Genomic DNA, 19381 nt, shown 5'->3' on the forward strand with positions numbered 1-19381 from the left:
TGCTCAGCCGACTGAGCCACCCAGCTGCGCCCTCCTTTTTTTTTTTTTTTTCCTTTTTATAAAAGCAAGTTTGTTACTAATTGCTTGGGACTGCCTCTGCTTACTTGATGGAACCCACCTGCTTACTTAAGGATGTGGATGGGGTAGAACTCCACTGAGGCCGGGATAGGGGTGCTCCATCCCTCTGGTGTGGGGCCAGTGACTGGGCTTCAGTCCTGGCCCCTCCCTCTGCTTACCGTGTGGCTGTCAGCAGGACTGTCATCTTCTCCAGCGTCCAGTTCCTTATCTGTAAAATTATACTCTCAGTATCACCTACCGTATGGAATCACAGTGTAGAATTAATATGTCAACATATGTAAGGTCTTCAGTACTGTATGTCACATAAGAAATTAGAAACTGTTGAAGATGGCTATAGTTAATATCACCCTGTTCGGGAGCCTGCTGTGATGCCACATTCCTCCCATGGTACTAACCACGCTGTTTCTTTGGGTACTGACTGTGCTTTGAGACTCGTTTGCCCTTGGTGATCACTGCTTATTTTCCTAGTTGCCATCTCCATGATTCTAGTTGAGGGCATCTCCAGCCCCTGGTTTAGGCCTTTGGATGGCCCAGAGAGTCAGTGTGTGGTTTTTCAGCTCAGCTGACGGTAAGCCTGGACCCTAGGGCATCGATAGAAGTCTAATTCGGTGGAAACAATTCTGCCTGGGGGGGTGTTTGCCTGCATAAGTTGTTAGTATGTTAGAAATCTCTTTCTTGAGACTACCTCTGGTCTTCTAAACATTGTGGTTGAATGCTGAGGAAATCATTTAACCCCTGCTGTTCTTCAAGTTTCTCTAACAGAAGAGATTGGGCGCCACATAAATTGTGAACTGAAAGAATGAAGTCATAAAAGGTGCTAAACCCAGATTATGAATAACAGCCTGATGCGGACATTTCTGATGCTGACTGTGGAGCTCAGTTACAGAGTGGACTAGCATTCTGTTAGTTTTACCCTGCGGAGAGGGAGAATCTTTGTTTTCCATGATGGACCACTGAGCTACAGAAAAAAATCAATGATGAAATTTATGAGTAGGAGGCCATTAAATTCGGAGATTCTGTTTTTTTTTTTTTTTTTTTAAAGATTTTATTTATTTATTTGACAGAGATCACAAGTGGGCAGAGAGGCAGGCAGAGAGAGAGAGGAGGAAGCAGGCTCCCTGCTGAGCAGAGAAGCCCGATGTGGGGCTTGATCCCAGGACCCTGGGATCATGACCTGAGCTGAAGGCAGAGGCTTTAACCCACTGAGCCACCCAGGCACCCCTCGGAGATTCTGTTTTAGAAGAGAATCCTAAAATGTTACACATTCTCATAGAATTAATTGAACATAAAATTTCGCTACACGTAAGGAGCAATAAAAAGTGTTTCTGTTGTATTTTAGGGCCATTTAGGGAAGAGAGGTAGCAGAAGAGATGAGAGAAGCTAAGAAACGGGTTGTAGAGGGGAAAGTAGTCTGAGAAAGAGGCGAATAATGAAATAGGATATAGGGAATGGCAGAGACGGGCTTAGAGCAGAGACCAGTAAGACTTAAGGACAGCCAGGTGGCAACGCTCACTCAGGGTAATCAGAGAAAAGGTGGTTGTTCCGGGTACAGAGGGAGTCACTGGGCTCCCAGGACACTGCCACATCAAAGGGGAAAGTCATGTTGCGTATTCGCAACCCCAGGCATAACTGCTGTTACAGTGATGAACATCGTACAGAACATTTCCCTTGCATTTGAACCCGTGGCAAGCTGTGAGGGCAGGATTTTCATCTGCACATTACAGATGGGGAAAGGGAGTTACGGGTGTGTTAAGTGCCTTGCCTAAGGTCCCACAGGTAATGTTTGACTCCCTAAATCTCTCGTGTTTTCTACCTGCCCCTTCACGTGTACTGATGACTTTGGTGAGGGCTGAAGGCCAGAGTTAGGTCTAAATCAGGGATTCTCTGTAATTCTTACTGTGCTTTTTGAGAACAGTGGTTGGAAGAGGACAGCCATTTATTATGTGGTCATCATACAGACTAACTCATCCGCCAGCAACGTAGCAACAGTGACTAAATGCCTCTTTTCCCCACTGACCTGCAAGGCAGAGGAGCGATCTGTTTGCCACCAGGGCAATTACGGGAGATGTTGTCTTCTGTTACTTGGTTCTGCAAACATCACATCCTGGAATTCACCAGCGAATGCCTTGTGTGCGGCATTTCCCTTGTGCCCTAAATTACGTGCTCCAAGGAGCTGCTGTTCAGATGAAAAACAAAACCACACACAGTGCCTCGTTTACCCAATGAAATTGCTGCTGCTCCTAGGACAGTGGCTGTCTGGGCTTATGTGGTTCAGCCCGTCCTGCACCATCCCATTCTTTACTGCAAGGAGACATGCCCTTGGCACATCAGACAAGAAACTGAAGTTGCCTTGCAGATTACTTTCATGGAATTAATAAACTTGCATTACAGCCTTGCCTAGATTGACTTTCCTAGGCCAGCAAGAGAAGGGCTTCCCAGATTTGTTATAAATGGCCAGTGTGTTTATTGCCAGGCATAAGAATAATGTAATCTGCCAAACTGGATTGACTGAGAACAGTAGAGCAGGAGTTGGGGGAATCTGTGGCCTATGGCCAAATGCAGCCCACTGCTTGTTTTTGTTAATAAAGTTTTATTGGAACGCAGCCATGCCCACTGTTTTGCATATTGTCCGTGGATGCGGCTTTTGTGCCAAGATGGCAGAGTGAGTAGTTGCTACAGAGGCTGAGTGGTTCGGACGCTGCAAGTATTTACTCGATGGCCCTTTGCAGAAAAAGTGAGCTGCCCCTGTTTGGCAGGGGGACTGCGCGTCATAGCGCATGTGACTGTAGTTTAGGTGAACTTCGCATCTCCCGGACTGCTTCTGCATCTGCTTCCTGACATGGGCCCTGCTGCTGAGCAACAAAGGTTAAGGGAGAAGCTTCCTCCAAGTTCCCCTAGGGCAGCCCGGTGTTGAGATGCAGGTTCTCCCCAGTCCCAGGCCCTTCCCAGCCTTCCCACGCTCTCAGCCCTCACATGGCCCCCGACTGAGCCAGCAGAGACTCTCCCGAGGTCCCTTTGCTGTACCTTCCTTGGTCCACGCCTCCTCAGCTGCCAGCCCTGCACTGTTCTCCTTCTCTGGGCCCTCTCCCAGGGGCGCTGTCTGATGCTCTATCATCTCTACCCTGCAGAAGCCTCCCTTCCCACCAGTACTGCTGTGATAGCTGCCCTCGCAGGCTCTTCTCACTCCGCGCGAGGCCCCGCTGCCTGGATAATGTTGCTCCTGCTCAAGAACCTCTCTTGGCTCTCTATGGACCTCCAGATCTAAAGGCAGACCCTCAGCCTGGCCTTCAAGATTGTTTTATTTCTGATTACTCCTCACCATCTTATGAGACTCAAAGGTCTTCCCCCCACCATGTCCCAGGCGTTGTCTGAACGGTACCCCCCACACCCCCCCGCGGGTCTTTGCTTGTGGAATGTTGTAACCTCCCTCTCCCCTCATCACCCCGTGTATCCTTGTTGCATCCCAGAATCCTGGGTGTATTTTTCTTCACGGGCAACCAAACGTGCTCTCATTCCCTTAAACCCTCTGCCTCTCTGTTCCCCTGTATGGCAGGCTGTGTTGGTAGGCTCTGTTACGCGATGGCTTCTTTCTGCTCTCCCCAGAGGATAAACTCCCACCGGGTAGGGATTGTCTCTCAATTATAGTCACGTTGCTCGCACCTGCCAGGGAGCTCGCATCTGGGCGGGACTTGGAAGTCACACAGAGCATGCGCACCGGTGGTGAGGCGCGAACTCACAGACGCACCTACTGTGTGCCAGGTCCTCCGTGGCACGATCTCGTAATGCTCACTCTAGCGAGTATTGCTAACGGGGTGCAGACCGGCGTGGAAAGATCGGCCACGTGCCGTCCCGGGCAGATTTGGCCTCGAGGCTTGCCTGCTCCCACGCTGCACGCGGATGACCACGTTGCCCTGGGGAAGCATCCACGCCCCGCCCGGTGCGTCTGTGCACACACATTCCTCCGCCTGCCTGTGTCTTAGAATCCTCTGGGAGATTTGAAAGTAGCTCTGCTGGGTGCGTATTTCCCAGACGCTATCAGAGCCCCGGCGGGGGGCGGGGCAGGCACTGGTGTTTTCAAAGGTTCCCCAGGTGATTGCAGTCCAGGCCCCACGCCCCAGGCCAGAGTAAGAAAACAGGCAGACCGCTGGGAAGGCTCCTGGGGGCTATTCTGACGTCCGGGGCTGCTCGGGAGAACTTCTTTCCTTACTTAGTGAGCTCCTGACTTTTGAAGGTGAGGAAGGGTTCATCTCTACGTGACCATGGTCTCCAGGTGCCTCTTTTCTTAGGGCGTTCATGACAGCGTGGGCTGAAGGGCTCTCTTTTGGGCTGGGTCCCCTTTGCTGCAGCTGGTCTGGGAGTGCCTCAGGTACCCTAAGAGGTGAGCCTCCCTAAAAGGCAACCCCAGGTTGCCCATGTGAGTGTGTCTTTAGGGGCTGAAAAGGAGGGAGTGCTTTCCACTGGTGTCTAATTTAAAAAACAAACAAAACCTCTTCCATCTTGAGCAGAGGGAGGTTTGTTGATGGGAAGTGTAGTAGAGCAGTGGTTCTCAAAACGTGGTCCCCTGAGCACCATCAGCATCCCCTGGGAGCTGGTTCGAATGTAAATTCCCAGCCCCCCCCCCCACCTGAGGCGTCATAAGCTCTCAGGTTGAAATGGGGCGGTGATCTGCTCTGTGTGATTTTGCTGCCACACTGAGGTTAAGGAGCACAGTTCAAGGTTGATGGTGAGTACGTGGGTGGACCCCTGGATGGACCCCTGAAACAGCAGTGGTTTTCTGCCCTAGCTGGGCATCCGAGACCCCCAGAGTCCTACAAAATCTTGGGCCACTGCGTCTCTTCTCTGTTTTGGAGGCTGTATTTTTAACAAGTGTTCCAAGAGATTCCGAAATGCAAATTTTTTTTTTTTTTTTGAATCGTGGTTAGTAGAGACCTGATAAATATTGCATTCTTTTAATAATAACTTCATATCCACTTGGCACAGGGTAAGGACACTTTCCTTTTCCTCCTGGAGTTACGGTTCCTTCGTCCCTAATTACCAAGACGTTTGCCATCAGTTCTGTTGCCCATTAAGTAAAGACAGTCGTTCCCTTTAGCACACAGTATTTCTCGTCGCTGGATTGTTCACTGCCACATAAAAGCCACAAGTGGGTTTTATGGCCTCATGCATACTTAATTAGTTCATCTTCTCAAAATTGTGTTTTAAGTGAGTGAAGACCTTAGCCTCTGATCTAATTGATCCACAAAGCGTCTTTTCAGGAGGTTCGCAGGGCTAAGGCTTCATTCAGAGGCCACAGGTCAAGGAGGTGAGGACCGTTCCATGTCCCGTCATCCCTTGTGGGTTTTCCAAAGACCAGGCTTGAGGCAGGACGAGTGGCTGCAGGCGCGGACACCAGCTCTCTAGAAGAGCTGATTAGTTTTTTGTTTTGCCTACAGCTGTCTCCATCCCCACCATCCTTATCTGTCATCATAAATGTCCACACCTATGTGATATTTTATGACAGGTCACACCTGCTGAAACAGCGCTGTTGTCCTGTTTCAGATATGCCGCCTAATATTTATGTCATTAAGCCTTGTGGCGGGAGTGAAAAACAGCTTTTGCTCCAAACCTTCCCACCTGCTGCCCGCCCACGTCTTTTGTCCTTTTGACTCCCGTCGTGGGGGTCGCCAGGCTGCAGACCCACCAGGCGCGAGGGCACTCTAGTGCCATGTGTTCCGGCTCCTTTCCCGCACCCACGTCTTCTGGGCATCTCTCAAGGCTCAGCACAAAGGTTGGGGTGAAGCCTTTTGGAGCCCCCCAACCTCCCAGGCAGACTGTTGGCTTCTGCACACCCACACAGCTTTCCCTATTACAAGCCTCTGCTAGAGCACTGATCCCATCATGCCTTTTTTTTTTTTTTTTTTTTTTTTTGTTGTTGTTGTTACAAAGCAAAGGAGTGACTAAAGGGAGCCTTTGTTTTTCTTACCCAGACCTTCCAGAAAGAACTTCTTTAGGAGTATTTGAAAACCAGTTTAATGAGACCAGACTGGCTAATAAATTTCTTTTCTTGTCAGTTGCAAATACTTGGTGTTTGAGAACTAAACTAAACTAAACACAATGGGGGCCGACTGAGTTGCGAGCTGGCCTTGTCTTGGTTAGGAAGTGCAGTGGGAATGGGAGTCAGAATCAGAATGTGGGCAAGAGTGGGGATGCAGATGTCCTGTGGCCAATACCAGTGTCAGAACACTGCTCTACGGAGCTCACCACCCCCCACCCCCGCCCCAGGGCCAGCGCCGAAGGACAGACCATCATAGTGGGCGGCATTGCATTACTGCCACGCTGCTGACCCTGGGCTGAGTCACCTGGGGACTGTCACGAAATCCCAGGCTGCTCCCAAGACCAGCTCAGTCAGAAGCTCGGGGAGGGACTGGGCATCTGAGCTCTTAAGCGTTCCAAGTGTTTCTAGTCTGAAGGTAGCTTTGAGAAGCCCTGGGTTGAAGAAGGCTGTTTGAACATGTGGGGTTGAAGATGAGGTTGGCAAGAATCCCTGGGCTACTCTTCTTTTTCATAAGGTGCACAGAGACCTGCTGATCCTTACGGGTATAGCTGGGTGTGCCCATGGCCAGAGGCTGTGGATGCGTGCGGTTGGGCAGCGGGGCACGTGTTCATATGTTTGGTGGAAGGCGAGATCCACAGAACTCTCATTCCTCCCAGTCCTTAGCAGCCTGCAGCCCAGAGTGTCTCTGAGAGAGAAGTCGGCCCCTGCAAGCCTCTCAAATTCTCCCGTCCATCTCTCTTGCCACTTTACTGACTTTGCCTTTCCTCTCTCCTCGTTAATAGTTTGCTGGCATTCCTCTCTCCATTTGTTTGTGGCCCATTTGGCACATGATGGCCACACCTAGCATCCTCTCTTATGCTTTGATGTTGCCCGATGCCCATAGATAAGTGACAGTAGTATAGATAGCCCTTTACAGCACTTAACCCTATATGTTCCTGTCCGCATTTTATAGATGGGAAAATGAAAGCATAGGGTGAATTGCCTGAGGTCTCAGAATCAGGATGGCCCCAGATGTTCTGGCCCTGGAGTCCTGGCTCTGCACCCCACTGCTTTGCTTCCTCTCCCTAGGCTCTCCTGCCAGGTATGGAAAGGCTGCTGTCTGCTAGCGGACCTTTCATTATTTTCAACCCTCATGTACACACTTCTGGGTTGATGTTCCTGTTCCTGCTTCACTAAGAAATCAAAGCTTGGACAGATGAAGCAACTTGACCGAAATCATAGAGCTAATTAAGGGAGTAATAGCTGGGATTCAAACCAGGTGTTCCTGTCTCCGTGCGCTGCATTTTTTCCACCACACTGCACGGGATTGGCTGATTTCTTTAGGGTGGCATCTGTGGCTCTCTAATCTGTCACCAATCCACCTTTCCAACCATTTTCCACTCCTTTATTAAATCATGCCACCAACTTTTGCTCACTGTTCTTTAGCCTGGAGTGTACTTCCCTGCCCAGCTAGGTCTATCCAACCTCCCATGAAGACAGGGACTCTCACTGATAATACCCCATGTGGAACCTACAAACAGCAGGAGGCAGGGCCATTTGCATTCCCCCCCAGCTCAAAAGCCCTAAAATAATGCGTCTCCTGTTGACCCTGCTCCTGTGATGGCTGTAGCGTGAAGGTAATATCCAGGGACTTGAATTGTAGCTGTGTTATGTGTCTGTCTGCTAGGTTGCATCTTGAGGCCAGGTGTCCTCACTTTTCTGTGTGTGTATGTCGGGGGGTGGGGCATTGCCAAGCCACCGTGGAGGTTTACTATGTGTAAAACAGGTGAAGGTCAGACTAGAGTACAGAGGTGGGGAAAGTCTTAAAAATATTCCATCAGGGGACATTAGCAGGGCAGCAGGGCATAGAACAGTCCAAGTCATATTTATTTGAAGGCCTCTAGGGAAATGTATGTGGGAAATTTCCAGAGGTAACTGGAGCTAATGATTGTCCCAGTGAGCTAATCCAGCTTGTCCATTTTGCCAACTAGGGCTTTGTTTTGTTTTCTTCAGGTAGGATTTGCTAACGTCCTAGTAAAAAGCCCCCAGCCCTCCCCCCACCCCTGCACCCCCCAGGCATGGAGTTTCTAAATAGGGTATAGTTTGGGAGCCGGTGAAAATGGACTTAGGGCTTGCCCAGGAGCACGGGATGGTGGCCACGTGTGGGGAAGGGCAGTTGTGTTTCCCAAATACAGGCAGAACCTTTCAGGATGGAAACAGGTGCCAAGAAAAAACTTCCTTGCCAGCGGGAAAGTTAATTCTTCAGCCGTCGAATTAGTTATCCTACTAAGTAAATATTTTTCGGACTCTTCGGGTTTAAGTCGGTTGTCGCAGGTGTCGTTTGCCTCCCAGAAACACTGCAGAGGGGCCAGGGCCTGCTCGCAGGCGCCCCGCGAGGCCAGAGGGGGCTGCTTCTTGGGTGGCGTGCGCTAGCACTGGCCTTGAGATTTCCTTTTGCACCCCGCAGGTGAGCGTCCTGACCACCCTGGAGCGGAGGTTCAACCTGCAGAGCGCGGACGTGGGCGTGATCGCCAGCAGCTTCGAGATCGGGAACCTGGCGCTCATCCTCTTCGTGAGCTACTTCGGGGCGCGCGGGCACCGGCCGCGCCTCATCGGCTGCGGCGGCATCGTCATGGCCCTGGGCGCGCTGCTGTCGGCGCTGCCGGAGTTCCTGACCCACCAGTACAAGTACGAGGCGGGCGAGATCCGCTGGGGCGCCGAGGGCCGCGACGTCTGCGCCGCCAACGGCTCGGGTGGCGACCAGGGCCCCGACCCGGACCTCATCTGCCGCAGCCGAACCGCCACCAACATGATGTACTTGCTGCTCATTGGGGCCCAGGTGCTCCTGGGCATCGGTGCTACCCCCGTGCAGCCTCTGGGCGTCTCCTACATCGACGACCACGTGCGGAGGAAGGACTCCTCGCTCTACATAGGTAGGAGCTGCGGCGGTGTCCGGGCGCCCGCCCCTGGGCTGCGCGCTCTGTTAGTAACTGACCTTGTTAGTAACTTGCCTTGACCGAGGAAGGCAAGGTGCGCACGTGAACGTTTATGGTTCTCAGACTGGGCTGCACATCTGTGGGAGCTTGCGGTGTGGGCGCTTTGAAAAATGGGGATACCTGATTGTACCCCCAAGAAAATCCAGTGCAGTTGGGTCCTGCCTGGGTGGGCATGGATTGTTTTCCAGGCTGTCCAGGTGATTTCGATGCACCCTAGAATTGGAGGTTGGCTTTGCTAGATCCTTAAGAAGCAATGAATGGGAAGACACGGTCAGGAGGGGTATCACGTGTTTTCACCTGCTTTTCACATGTGTGTGGACTTGGAGCTCTCTGGCATTAGCCACCAGGACATACTTGGGATCTGCACCTTGGAAACCTCAGTTTTTAATAATCGAAATGATCTTCTGGTCATTGTCCTGCTGAAGTTCAAAGGGGGAGAGAGATGATTGTCTTCTCAGCATTTGGTGTGTCATTCAAAGTTGATCACTTCTGGTCATTCTGCAATGAGGGTATATACAGGAGCTGGATGTCTAGAAAGAAATAAGGTCTGTGTAAGTTTTAAAAAAAAATAACTTTGCGTCCTTGCTTCTGACATTTTGTACTGGCAAGATGGAACCTTTCACCGGGTCTAAGGTTAAGCAGCCTCGAATTTAGAGTTTTTCTTACATGAGACAGGGGTTCTCCATCACTGTTTTGGGGCACTGTGGCATGGCCATTTGTAGGGCGAGAGCCTCCTGAGCGTCTCCATCCCTTGTTCCCGAAGGGTGATTTGGCCTCCCACCAACAGCTGGACCGTTGGATCGTTAAGAGCTATCCCCATTCACTGAGGGATAAGCTTGGAAGAATTACCTTTTCCTGTGGAAACTTTTTGCTTCCTGCAGCACTGTTAATTACCATGCAAAGGTTTAGGAAAAACTAGAACTTGAACGGAGTGTGACCTAAAGCTTTGTACCAGTTCAGCTTCCAGCATGCACTGCCTAAGGTTTCTGTGCTAGGAGGGCTTGGAATAGTTACGCACTTCATGCCGGCTTTCCTCGGTGGCTTTCTGTCCCAGCTGTGGAGTACATGCTTTCGTTGGGCAAATAGATTGCAAATGTAGGTTTCTGTTCTTTGAGGACAGGCTCAGGGTGAGAAAGGTGGAGAGTGTGTCTCTTGACCCAGGGGTAGAGCACACGCAACCTGGTCGTGACTTAACTTCCACTATGGCATGGAACGTGACATAGAGATGATCTTCTAGGTTGAAGTTGGCCAGACCCTCCTCTATGTGGTTAGGGTGGGTTCTGTAGGTACTAAGGACATTTATGTTTCGTTCTTCCTAAAACTTGAGCAGCAGCCCCTCCACGTGATTTGATGCAGAGTAGGACACGGGCTGTAGCATCTAGCCAGGTAGCCTCCTGAGGTCCAGCCAGACCACTGGTCTTGGACTTGACCGATAATCTCCCTAAGACCCAGGGAGAGCTGTTTTCTGGTATCCGTCACAGCAAATAGATAAACCACAGAAAAGGAAGTGGAAAACGAAGATCTGAGTTCCTGTCTCTGATGATGGAATCCAATGGAAAAATTTCCCTCCAGAATCCTTCCTCTGGGGCACCAGGCCCAGAACCCTTTTCTAGAAATCTTCCCTGCTGAGTTAGGTCATGGTCTTTTCCTGCAGTTGGGTGGCACCTGGTTTGTGTGTGCAAAGCTTTAGGGGGAGGAGGCGCTCTGGTTTTGTGTGGGGCAGGTGGAGGCAAGGGCAGTAGGGCCCCCATTCAAGAGAGAGGGCCTTCTCCAGTTCTGAGGCCATGGGATTTACTGTGAGTCTTTGTAAAGAAGAATGTTCCCAGTGAATTTCTACCTGGGCACCATTTTTTTTTTTTCTTCCGTGGTAGTTAGGTGGAGTTGGAAGTGTCTATTTGTGTGATGCATGGACCTTTTGGCACTGGTCCATCTGGCATATTCCAAAACATGACAGCACATGGCTATGGAGATGGCCTCTCTGAGTCTCTGAACTGGTTTCATGGGTCTTTGTTGACAGGGAGCAGGAAAGAGTTGAAGCCTTCTGGGAGAGAGGCCTCAATAGGTGGTCTTACTATCCCATGCATGCTTGGGATTCTCCAGAAACATTTTAAGAAGACCACAGTATGTGCAGAGTGTATGTAACTGGTTCATTGGTTCATTCATTTATCATACGGGACATAAAAAAACATGCTTGTGATCACGAGACTCTTTTAGCATTTATCCCTTCTAACAGAGAGCTAGTTCCTGAAGCTGCTTGAAACTTCGGGAAGTCTATGGCGGAACCCACTGAATGGTACTGATGAATGACAGCCTTCTTTATTGCCTGCAGAGAGGAAAGAGGTCTGAAGGGACTGGCGCGGGGACTGTGTGGATGGGTACCTCCTGGGGTGCAGTAGCATGTGTCCCCTGCTTCCAGCTCCTGTGAAGCTGGTGAGGAGCGAGAGGCCCACAGCCGGCCATCTGGTCTGATGCCTAAAATGGGAGTGTGGATTGGAGATGGAGAAGATGATAAATACGGTCTCTGCAAGCCACAGACTTGTTCACAGCTGATCCTCTTTTCTGGGTGTCCACAGGGAAGTGGGATGAGGACCATGCGGGCTTGGCCAGGCTGTTGGTGACAAGACCTGCCCCTAGCGTGTGTGTGTCCTGAGTCCCCAGTCCTGGGGTGTGTGTGCTTCTGGGAGGCCATGTCATGGATCCTGTGATGGGGGTGGGGGGAATGGAAGCCTTCCATCTCCAGTCAAGCTATTTTCCACCGGAATGACTGTTTGCTTTGGACGGTTGTGGCCTAACCATCTGCCAAGCACCCGAATTCCTTGATGGGCCATTCACAAGGGGCTTTTCTGGCTGGCACCGGTCTGCAGCGGCCCCTTTCCAGCCCGGGAGGGAGCCAAGGGAGCTCATTACCAGGGGACAAAACCGGCTGAGTGGGAACACGGCTCTGCTGGCAGGCTTTTCAGTCCCGTACAGCGTGGAGTCAAGCCTCACGGAGCAGCTAGACAATGACCTGTGGGAGGCACGTGGCGCTCTTTCTTGCCCACGGGACGGGTGGGGCAGTGTGGCAGTGGAGGCCGTTTGATGCGAGGCATGACCAGGGCTCAGGAGTCAACCCCTTTGGGAGTCTCCTCAGGGAGCCTCTGGCCCATGATGTGACCTTCCACGAAATCCATTTTCTTAGCTGTTCTGTTCTTCCAAGTTCAAAACCCGGCCAGTCATAGTGTAGGCAAGGGTAAGTCGGATAATGTAATGGACTCCCTGTGTCCTTCCTTAGGTTCCTGGGTCAGTGGATTGTAACCTCGTTCTCTTTGAGGAGAAAAAGGTGAAATGAGAGTGGTAGTGATTTTTCTTTTAATAACTTTATTCCTAGTTAAAAAGTGTGACATGCTCCCTGTTGACAACTTTGGAAGTATTAAGAAAGAATTATAGAATCACTGCTCTTAGCTTTATGATTATAGAACGTCTTTTTTTTTTCCCCTGCATTGGTGTGCTTTTCTACCAAAAATGTTCCGGAGGCACCAGGGTGGTGCAGTTGGTTAAGCGTCTGACTCTTGGTTTTGGCTCAGGTCATGACCTTGGGGTCCTGAGACTGAGATCCACGATGGGCTCCACACTCCATGGGGAGTCTGCTTGGGATTCTCTCCCCACCCCCACTCCGTCTCCCACACTCACTCGTGTTTGTGCCCTTTCTTCCCCCCCCCTCAAGTAAATAATCTTTAAAAATTTGTTTATAACAAACGTCTCTCCGTATTTGATGCACTGTCCCGTGTTCCTTAATATTCTGTGGTGTTATGGTTGCACACGTAACATTTTCCTGTGGACTTCTGCAGTCCTGTTTAATGCCCTGATTGTTGGACATAAGTGTTCGCTGTTGTGAATGAGGCAGACAGGGACACGGATTCTGAGAGGTTCAGGGACTTGCCTGGGCTAACTTAGCTGAGTGGAGCTGGACTCTCGGTCTGAGAGTGGGGTTTTTCCCATTTACGTCTGGGATCTGTCACCAGGCTGGGGTTGTGGGGACAGGGCCGATGGATGGTCTAGGGGTTCAAGTGCAAGTCAGGGCATTGCATCAGATGGCTTGAAGGCTTCAGGAAATAAGTCACAGGAGCCAGCAGGGCAGGAAGAACGCAGGGTGCCTCCCAGCCACTGGGGGGAAGGGGTGGGGTTGGAATCGGGAGTGGGTGCCCCAGCCTGAGCTGTGGGAAGAGGGGGGAGAGGGGACGGTGGCCCAGGCTAACCATACAGGGTGGGGTCTGGAGCTCCTCCTGCTCTGAGCAGAGGTGGGTGCGGATTAGAGCTGGCCCTTCTCAGGCAGGGGCGGCTGGCGTGCTCTGCCTTCCGCTTCCCTGTCTCCAGCACGGCAAGGGTCCTCCCCTCACCTGGCTCTACATTCCCTTCTTGAACCACGATGGCCCTTAGGTGATTGTGCTCCTGTCGTGTTCGAAATCTGGCTCCTCACAGCTTCCCACACGCTGCTTCTGGTTCTCACCCTGAAAACTTGCGTTCTGTCTGCCGTGTTGTGATAAATCCACAGACAGCGAGCACCAGCCTTGCATGGGTAGAGCGGGGGCACCTGCTACTTAGCTCCTCTGTGCAGGGCCTTGGTTCCTTACTTGATGTGGTTTCCTGCCACACTTGAGAACCACTGTTTCCCTCTTAAAGCTGGGTGCTGTGGGCTGGGGAGCTCAAGACCAGGGGGACAAAGCCAGATGAATGGGGCGAGTGGGACACGCGTACTGTATTAGTTTAAGTCTGTCCTAACACAGCACCACAGCTGAGAATCCAAGATCCCAGGTATCAGGAGAGTCGGTTTCCTCTGAGGCCTCTCTCCTTGGCTTGCACATGGCCCGGGCTCCTCCTGCTGCCTTCAGAGTCTGTGCTCTGTGTGCGCCCATCCCTGGGGTCTTTGTGTCCTGGCTTCCTCCTTTTAAGGACACCAGTCAGAGTGGATTGGGCCTCACCCATAGGACCTCGTTTTACCTTATTTCTTCCCCCAGACCCTGTTTCCAAATGGTCATGTGCTGAGGTCCTGGAGGTTGGTGCTTCAACCTAAGAATTTTTGGGGGGGGGGGAGACCTGATTTAGCCCATAACTGGTGCCAAGGGGGCCAGTGCCAGACTTAAGACTCTTGCATCTTCCTTTTTTCCTCTTTTTAAAAAATTAATTATTATTAAGACTCTTGGATCTTCTGTCCTAACCTTTCTGTAAGGAACTGTGTTGTTGTGTCTTACCTGTTTGTTTATAGGTGCCTAAAATTTTTTGAAGATGCAGATATTTTTTTCCTAAAACTTAATTTAGGATAATGCTAGAATCCCAGATTGTTGCAAAAAGCAAGGAAGTCCCCCGTACCCTTCATCCACTTTGCCCCAGTGGTAACGTCGCACCTAACTGTAGTATAACATTGAAACTGTAGCATAACATCGAAACAAGGATATTAACATTGGTGCAATCCATGGAATTTATCCAGATTTTACCAGTGTTCTGTGCACTCGTTTGTAGGTATATGTGTGTGTGTGTCTAGTTCAGTGCAACCTTATTACATGTCCATGAGGTCTTCAAAATGCAGAATGGAGTCCAGATGAAACCAGATCATTCTGAGTCGTGTGTGTTTGGCAGACACACAGGCAGGAGCAATGCACGTGTGCACACGTGTGTGCATACAAGGAAGAGGGTTTTGGGGCTGAGAGAAGTCTTCGGTCGAATGGAAGCCGGCTAGAGGAAAGCGACTCTTCTAGAAGGCTTCTCTCTGCATACCAGGGAGAATGGGGCCCTTGCAGGATGCCCCAGTACACCCAGCAGTGGCTCCCAAGTCGGCCGGCACACACATAAGGCACCAATGGGTCCTGTTTTCTTTATCACTTGTATTGAAACCCAGGGCAGCCCTCTGTGTTCTAGCTGATGCAAAGAGAATTATTCTCCGATTTCATCTGCCAAGTGTTTTAGTACAAAGGTCACTATGGTACCAGCCAGCCCCCAGAGTGAGCCCACCTTCGCGGCAGAGCCCTGGGAGCTCAGAGTTCTTTTGCTTTCTGATGAGTTTTTATTGTAACGTGACATTGGGTAAAATGTGTTTTAACTCTCCAAAGAGAGTAGGTCGGGTTTGGATCAAATAAATACAGTGTGACTGTAGTTCATCTGAAGAAATGATTAAAAAGCTCTCCCTCGTGGCTGCAAGCATCGTCCATTATATTCTTGCAACTTTATTGATATCTGTATCATTAATTTCTTTTTCTAAGATAAATGACGCTGTAAAGCTGGTCACTCGGGTTTGGCCGCGTTCCACCCCCTCTCCCCAGCTGCTGGTCCCATGCCATTTTCCGTGTGTTCTAGCAACACGCTGGGAAACATGTATGTGGCTCTCACCGGGTGCTTCCATCTTGCCTGGGCTGCTAGAAGCTTCTCGTTCATTTTCAGCGGCTCGTAATTCATGCCCTGTGGTTCATGGAATCACTTCTGCGCTCCCTGCCGGCGTGACCTTGGGCAAGACTCCCAGTGTGGGCTCTGGAGTCTGACAGTTTCGAGATTCAAATCTGGCTCCGCCATGGACCTGCCACCAGGGTTTTGGACACCTTTCTAGTTGACTTGAGCCTGTTTCCTTAGCAGTAAAATGAGGCCGGGATCTACCCGGCAAGGCTTTGCCTTGGTATCCTTTGCATTGGGTTTCATGGTGGAGATCGATAAACACGGTCCTGTTCTTTTGTATGATCCTGTCCTCTCCAGGTGCAGAAGGGCCGGTGGGAGTAAGTGACTTACAGAAACACACTGGCAGGTCTCTTGACAAAGGGTAGTCAGATCCTGGTTTTCAGCTTGGGACGTAATCTGCCTGGTAGATCTAAAAATAGCAACCTCTTCAGTCCTGAATTAAATCGGCAGGGCTCTTCTTTGTCTGCAGACCCTTCCTGTGGCTCATCTCAACAGGTGTAAAGTGCCGCAGGGCCCCAGGCGGCGGGTTGTCTGGTCTGTGGTAAGTCAGGGGCGCCCTAGCCTGCGGACCCTAGCCATGGCCGCGACGTGAGGTTCAGCTTACCTCTCTGGGTTTCATCTCCATGCTTCCTACTTGGCTTCTTAATACTGTCTCTGTTCTTCAAAGAATGTATTCTCATTTTAGTAAAACTGGGAAAAACCAAAATAGAATAAGAAATAATTTCCGTTCCAGGTACCTATAAAAAATTCTTGCCCATATTTAGGCGTATTTAATTCCAGCCTTGTTTTGTGTATATTTTTAGTGAAGGCCCTACTATATGCAAATCCAGTTCCAGCTGACATATTGTAAACTTACTGATACAGCACTTAGATATAAAATTTATCATCAAGATAACTGCAGGGTATTTCATTAATCTAGAAATGCTAGAACGTGCTCATTGGGCCTGTGCGTGGTGAGCATCTTTTTGGCTATAGCCGCATCCGTATCTGCTGAAAGCTTGAAAAGTTCAGGTGAGTGCGGATGATTCAATGTGAGCTGGAGAAGCGGCCCTTTGGGCTTGTGCTGACTTTTTCCAGAACAGAAATAAGTGAGGCAGAAGCAGGGCTTGAAAGAGGCTTCAGGCCGGCCGGGAGTGTTGGATCTGCAGCCCCCTCCCACCTCTGCTGCTCAGGGCAGCAATCGTACGGGTGCCGCAGGGATGCGGCGAGCCAGTGACAGACAGCAGACTCTATGGCGCCTGGAAACTCAGGGCTTTTGCTTCATCCTCTGCCATTTGTTTCCCTGGGAATGCAGAATGCCCAGACTTCTGATTTTTAGGAGTGACCAGAAGTCTGCGTTTTTCAAGGGGCCCGAAGTGCCCGCTTGTCGACGTCCCCTCCAAAAACCCTCCGTGAGTCAACAGCTCTTAGGCCAGCTCGAACGCGTCGGTGCCTTGCCGTTTTGGAGACTCTGCTCTTGAAGTTGCTTTCTCCTTTCGGGTGGTGAAGAACTAAAACAAAGGGAACAAGGTGGTGAGGAAGGTGATTGCGCGTCATGGATGTCACGGCCAGAACAGACGGTGTCCTCTCCTGGGATTGCAAGGGATATGGGCGTGGGGTCGGCGAAGGGGACGGAGGCTCTGGTATGAGCACAGGACCCAGTGGTAGAACGGGACAGAGCGGAGCAAGCGCCTGCTGCTGGGCCTCTCGGGGTGCCTTTGTGGCCCAGGCTGTGCCTTCTAAGAATGGGAATCCCAGAGTGGATAAGAAATGGAACTATTTCTCCAAACTGAGCGTTGTCTGGCTGTGGACAAGTCGTGCTCAGGCTCCTGAAGGGAGGGTCGGAATGCAGAAGTGAGTACCATTTGGAACTGGTTGGGGGCTGCAGTTGTTTTCTGCGTGTGAGCATCTCTGCTAAGAGATGTTAGAACCCAGCATTCAAGTGGTGGATGGACCAGATGTTAGACCAGAGGTTTTAGGCTCAGACAGACCCAGAGAAGAATCACGGGGAAGATGAAGGCTGCTCGGGGTGGGGTGGGGGTAAGGGTTGTCTTTTCTTCCGCCATCAAAGGTTCCTTATTTCTGTACCAGCCTCTTACTGCACCTGACCAGTGAAAGCAGATTCATTTCATTTTTCTTTTCAGCTGTGCCACAGGCATTGTTGTTAACTATAAAAGGTCCTGCGCCATTTTCCTGAATAGCGTGCATGTTCTTTACCTTATTTGTAGACTTTGTAACTTCTTTCTAACCTAGATAATCCTGTCTGTATCTCCTCTCCATGCCACTCAGAACAGCTGTGTGAAGGCTTTGGTTTCTGTGGGGGGCTGGGATTTGCTGCCATTAACACTGGCCTCAAGGGTTGATGGCGTTCTTCTTCAAGCGAGCTTTTCAGAGCTGGAAGATTCTTGTGTTGAAATGCTTCATGGAAGAGTCGTCGTTGTGGATGTTTGCTTTTTGCCTCATCCTGCATGTTTTTGTGAGGGAACATTGCCTTTCCCCAAGGGGGGTTCTTGCGAGCTGCAGACATGATCCTGTGGTTCAGGGATGGCTGACCAGGACACAGAGAAGGTCTCTTCTATGCAAGGATGGGCCCAAGGAGCGTGACAACCAGAGTCTGCTGTGAGGTTTCACAAGTGGGCTCAGACAGAAGTCACTGTCATTTCCAGGACTGCTAGCTGTAAGCTCTCAAAATGCAGAGACCCTGATGCCTGTCATTGCTGCCATGGGCAGAGATCTGGACCGCACAAAGGAAGGTAGATTCAGGGGCAGAAGAGAAGGCAGGAGGACTCCCTGGATCCAGCTATGCCTGAAGCAAGCTTCTAGCCCTTGGAATCTCAGTGACTTGAACACATGAATTGTCCTTTATAACCTTTACAGTCCACAGGCATGGATCCCCTGGCAGGTCAAGGAAGAGTTGGATGGATTGCTTTTTTCTTAACGTTTGACCATGCACCTTCCCATGGGGCTAGTGTTCCTGGGCAAGGAAATGCCTTTGGGCTATTGTCTTCTGATCACAGAGCCAGCTCTTTTCTGATACCAAGGTGTTCACCCATGGTATACTGAAGAACAGAACTCCTGACCCAATACATTAAAAAAAAAAAAAAAATTTGGGTGGGGATTTAGGTTGGAAGTTCTGATTCAGTTTTCCATTTCATTATTTCATAGCACTTAAGTGACAGGAAAGGGACCTAGAGGCCCGAAATGGATGCCCCTTCCACGTTCTCCCTAACCACCCAAGCAAAACACTTAAAAATAACCTGTTGGCAGGCAGGCCCTGTGCAGGAGCAGGAAGCGTTTACTGGCAAGTCGTGTATGTGGGCAGGAGAGCGGCCAGCATGTCCGTTCCCTAGTCAGTGGTGCTGTTTATTGAATGGAAGGCACATAACCAACCTGGGTCCTTTCCTGACCCCAATTGCCGAAGCTGCTTTAAGTCCCTGGAATGGCCTCATCTTGTCCGGGGCAAAGACGCTCGATGAGTATACTCCATTTGTGACCCGGCTTTGCTGTTTCATTTCCGTCAAGCTGTGTGTGTGTGTGTGTGTGTGTTTCTGCGCATGTGCCTGATTTGCTTGCATGCAGATGAAAATCTGAACACACCAAAGGATTAGTGGCTCATGATCATTCCTTCTAAAAACCAAAAAAACCCCACAAAAAAGCTCAGGTGTAGTCTTCAGAGCTGGAGTTCTGGAATTTGCCTTAAGAATGTGGAGACATATAGGGGGACTAGAGGGCTACTAAACTGGGCTGCTTGAAACGAAAGGTTCCCAGATGTGCTTTCGGGGAGGGATCTGCGACCTTCTAAAATTCTACGGAGGTATACTCTTGGGGGGAAGTTTTCGTTGGCTTCCCCAGGAGGTTTGTGACCCAGAAAAGGTTAAGATCACCCAGAGTCCTT

At 50.5% G+C, this 19381-nt stretch overlaps 1 protein-coding gene across 2 annotated transcripts in view; it reads left to right on the forward strand.

Annotated features, from left to right (window-relative positions):
- The window catches only part of SLCO3A1 (solute carrier organic anion transporter family member 3A1), a 298647-nt gene that overhangs the window by 54957 nt on the left and 224309 nt on the right, over positions 1-19381 (forward strand). For both annotated transcript variants that reach the window (XM_045067342.1, XM_004774150.3), the window contains exon 2: positions 8559-9024. In XM_045067342.1, coding sequence (XP_044923277.1) covers positions 8559-9024 — 466 coding nt within the window. The remainder of the gene's footprint in view (positions 1-8558; positions 9025-19381) is intronic.

Source organism: Mustela putorius, unplaced genomic scaffold, assembly GCF_011764305.1.
Source record: "Mustela putorius furo isolate JIRA1106 unplaced genomic scaffold, ASM1176430v1.1 tig00003875_pilon_pilon_pilon, whole genome shotgun sequence".
Lineage (NCBI taxonomy): Eukaryota > Metazoa > Chordata > Mammalia > Carnivora > Mustelidae > Mustela > Mustela putorius.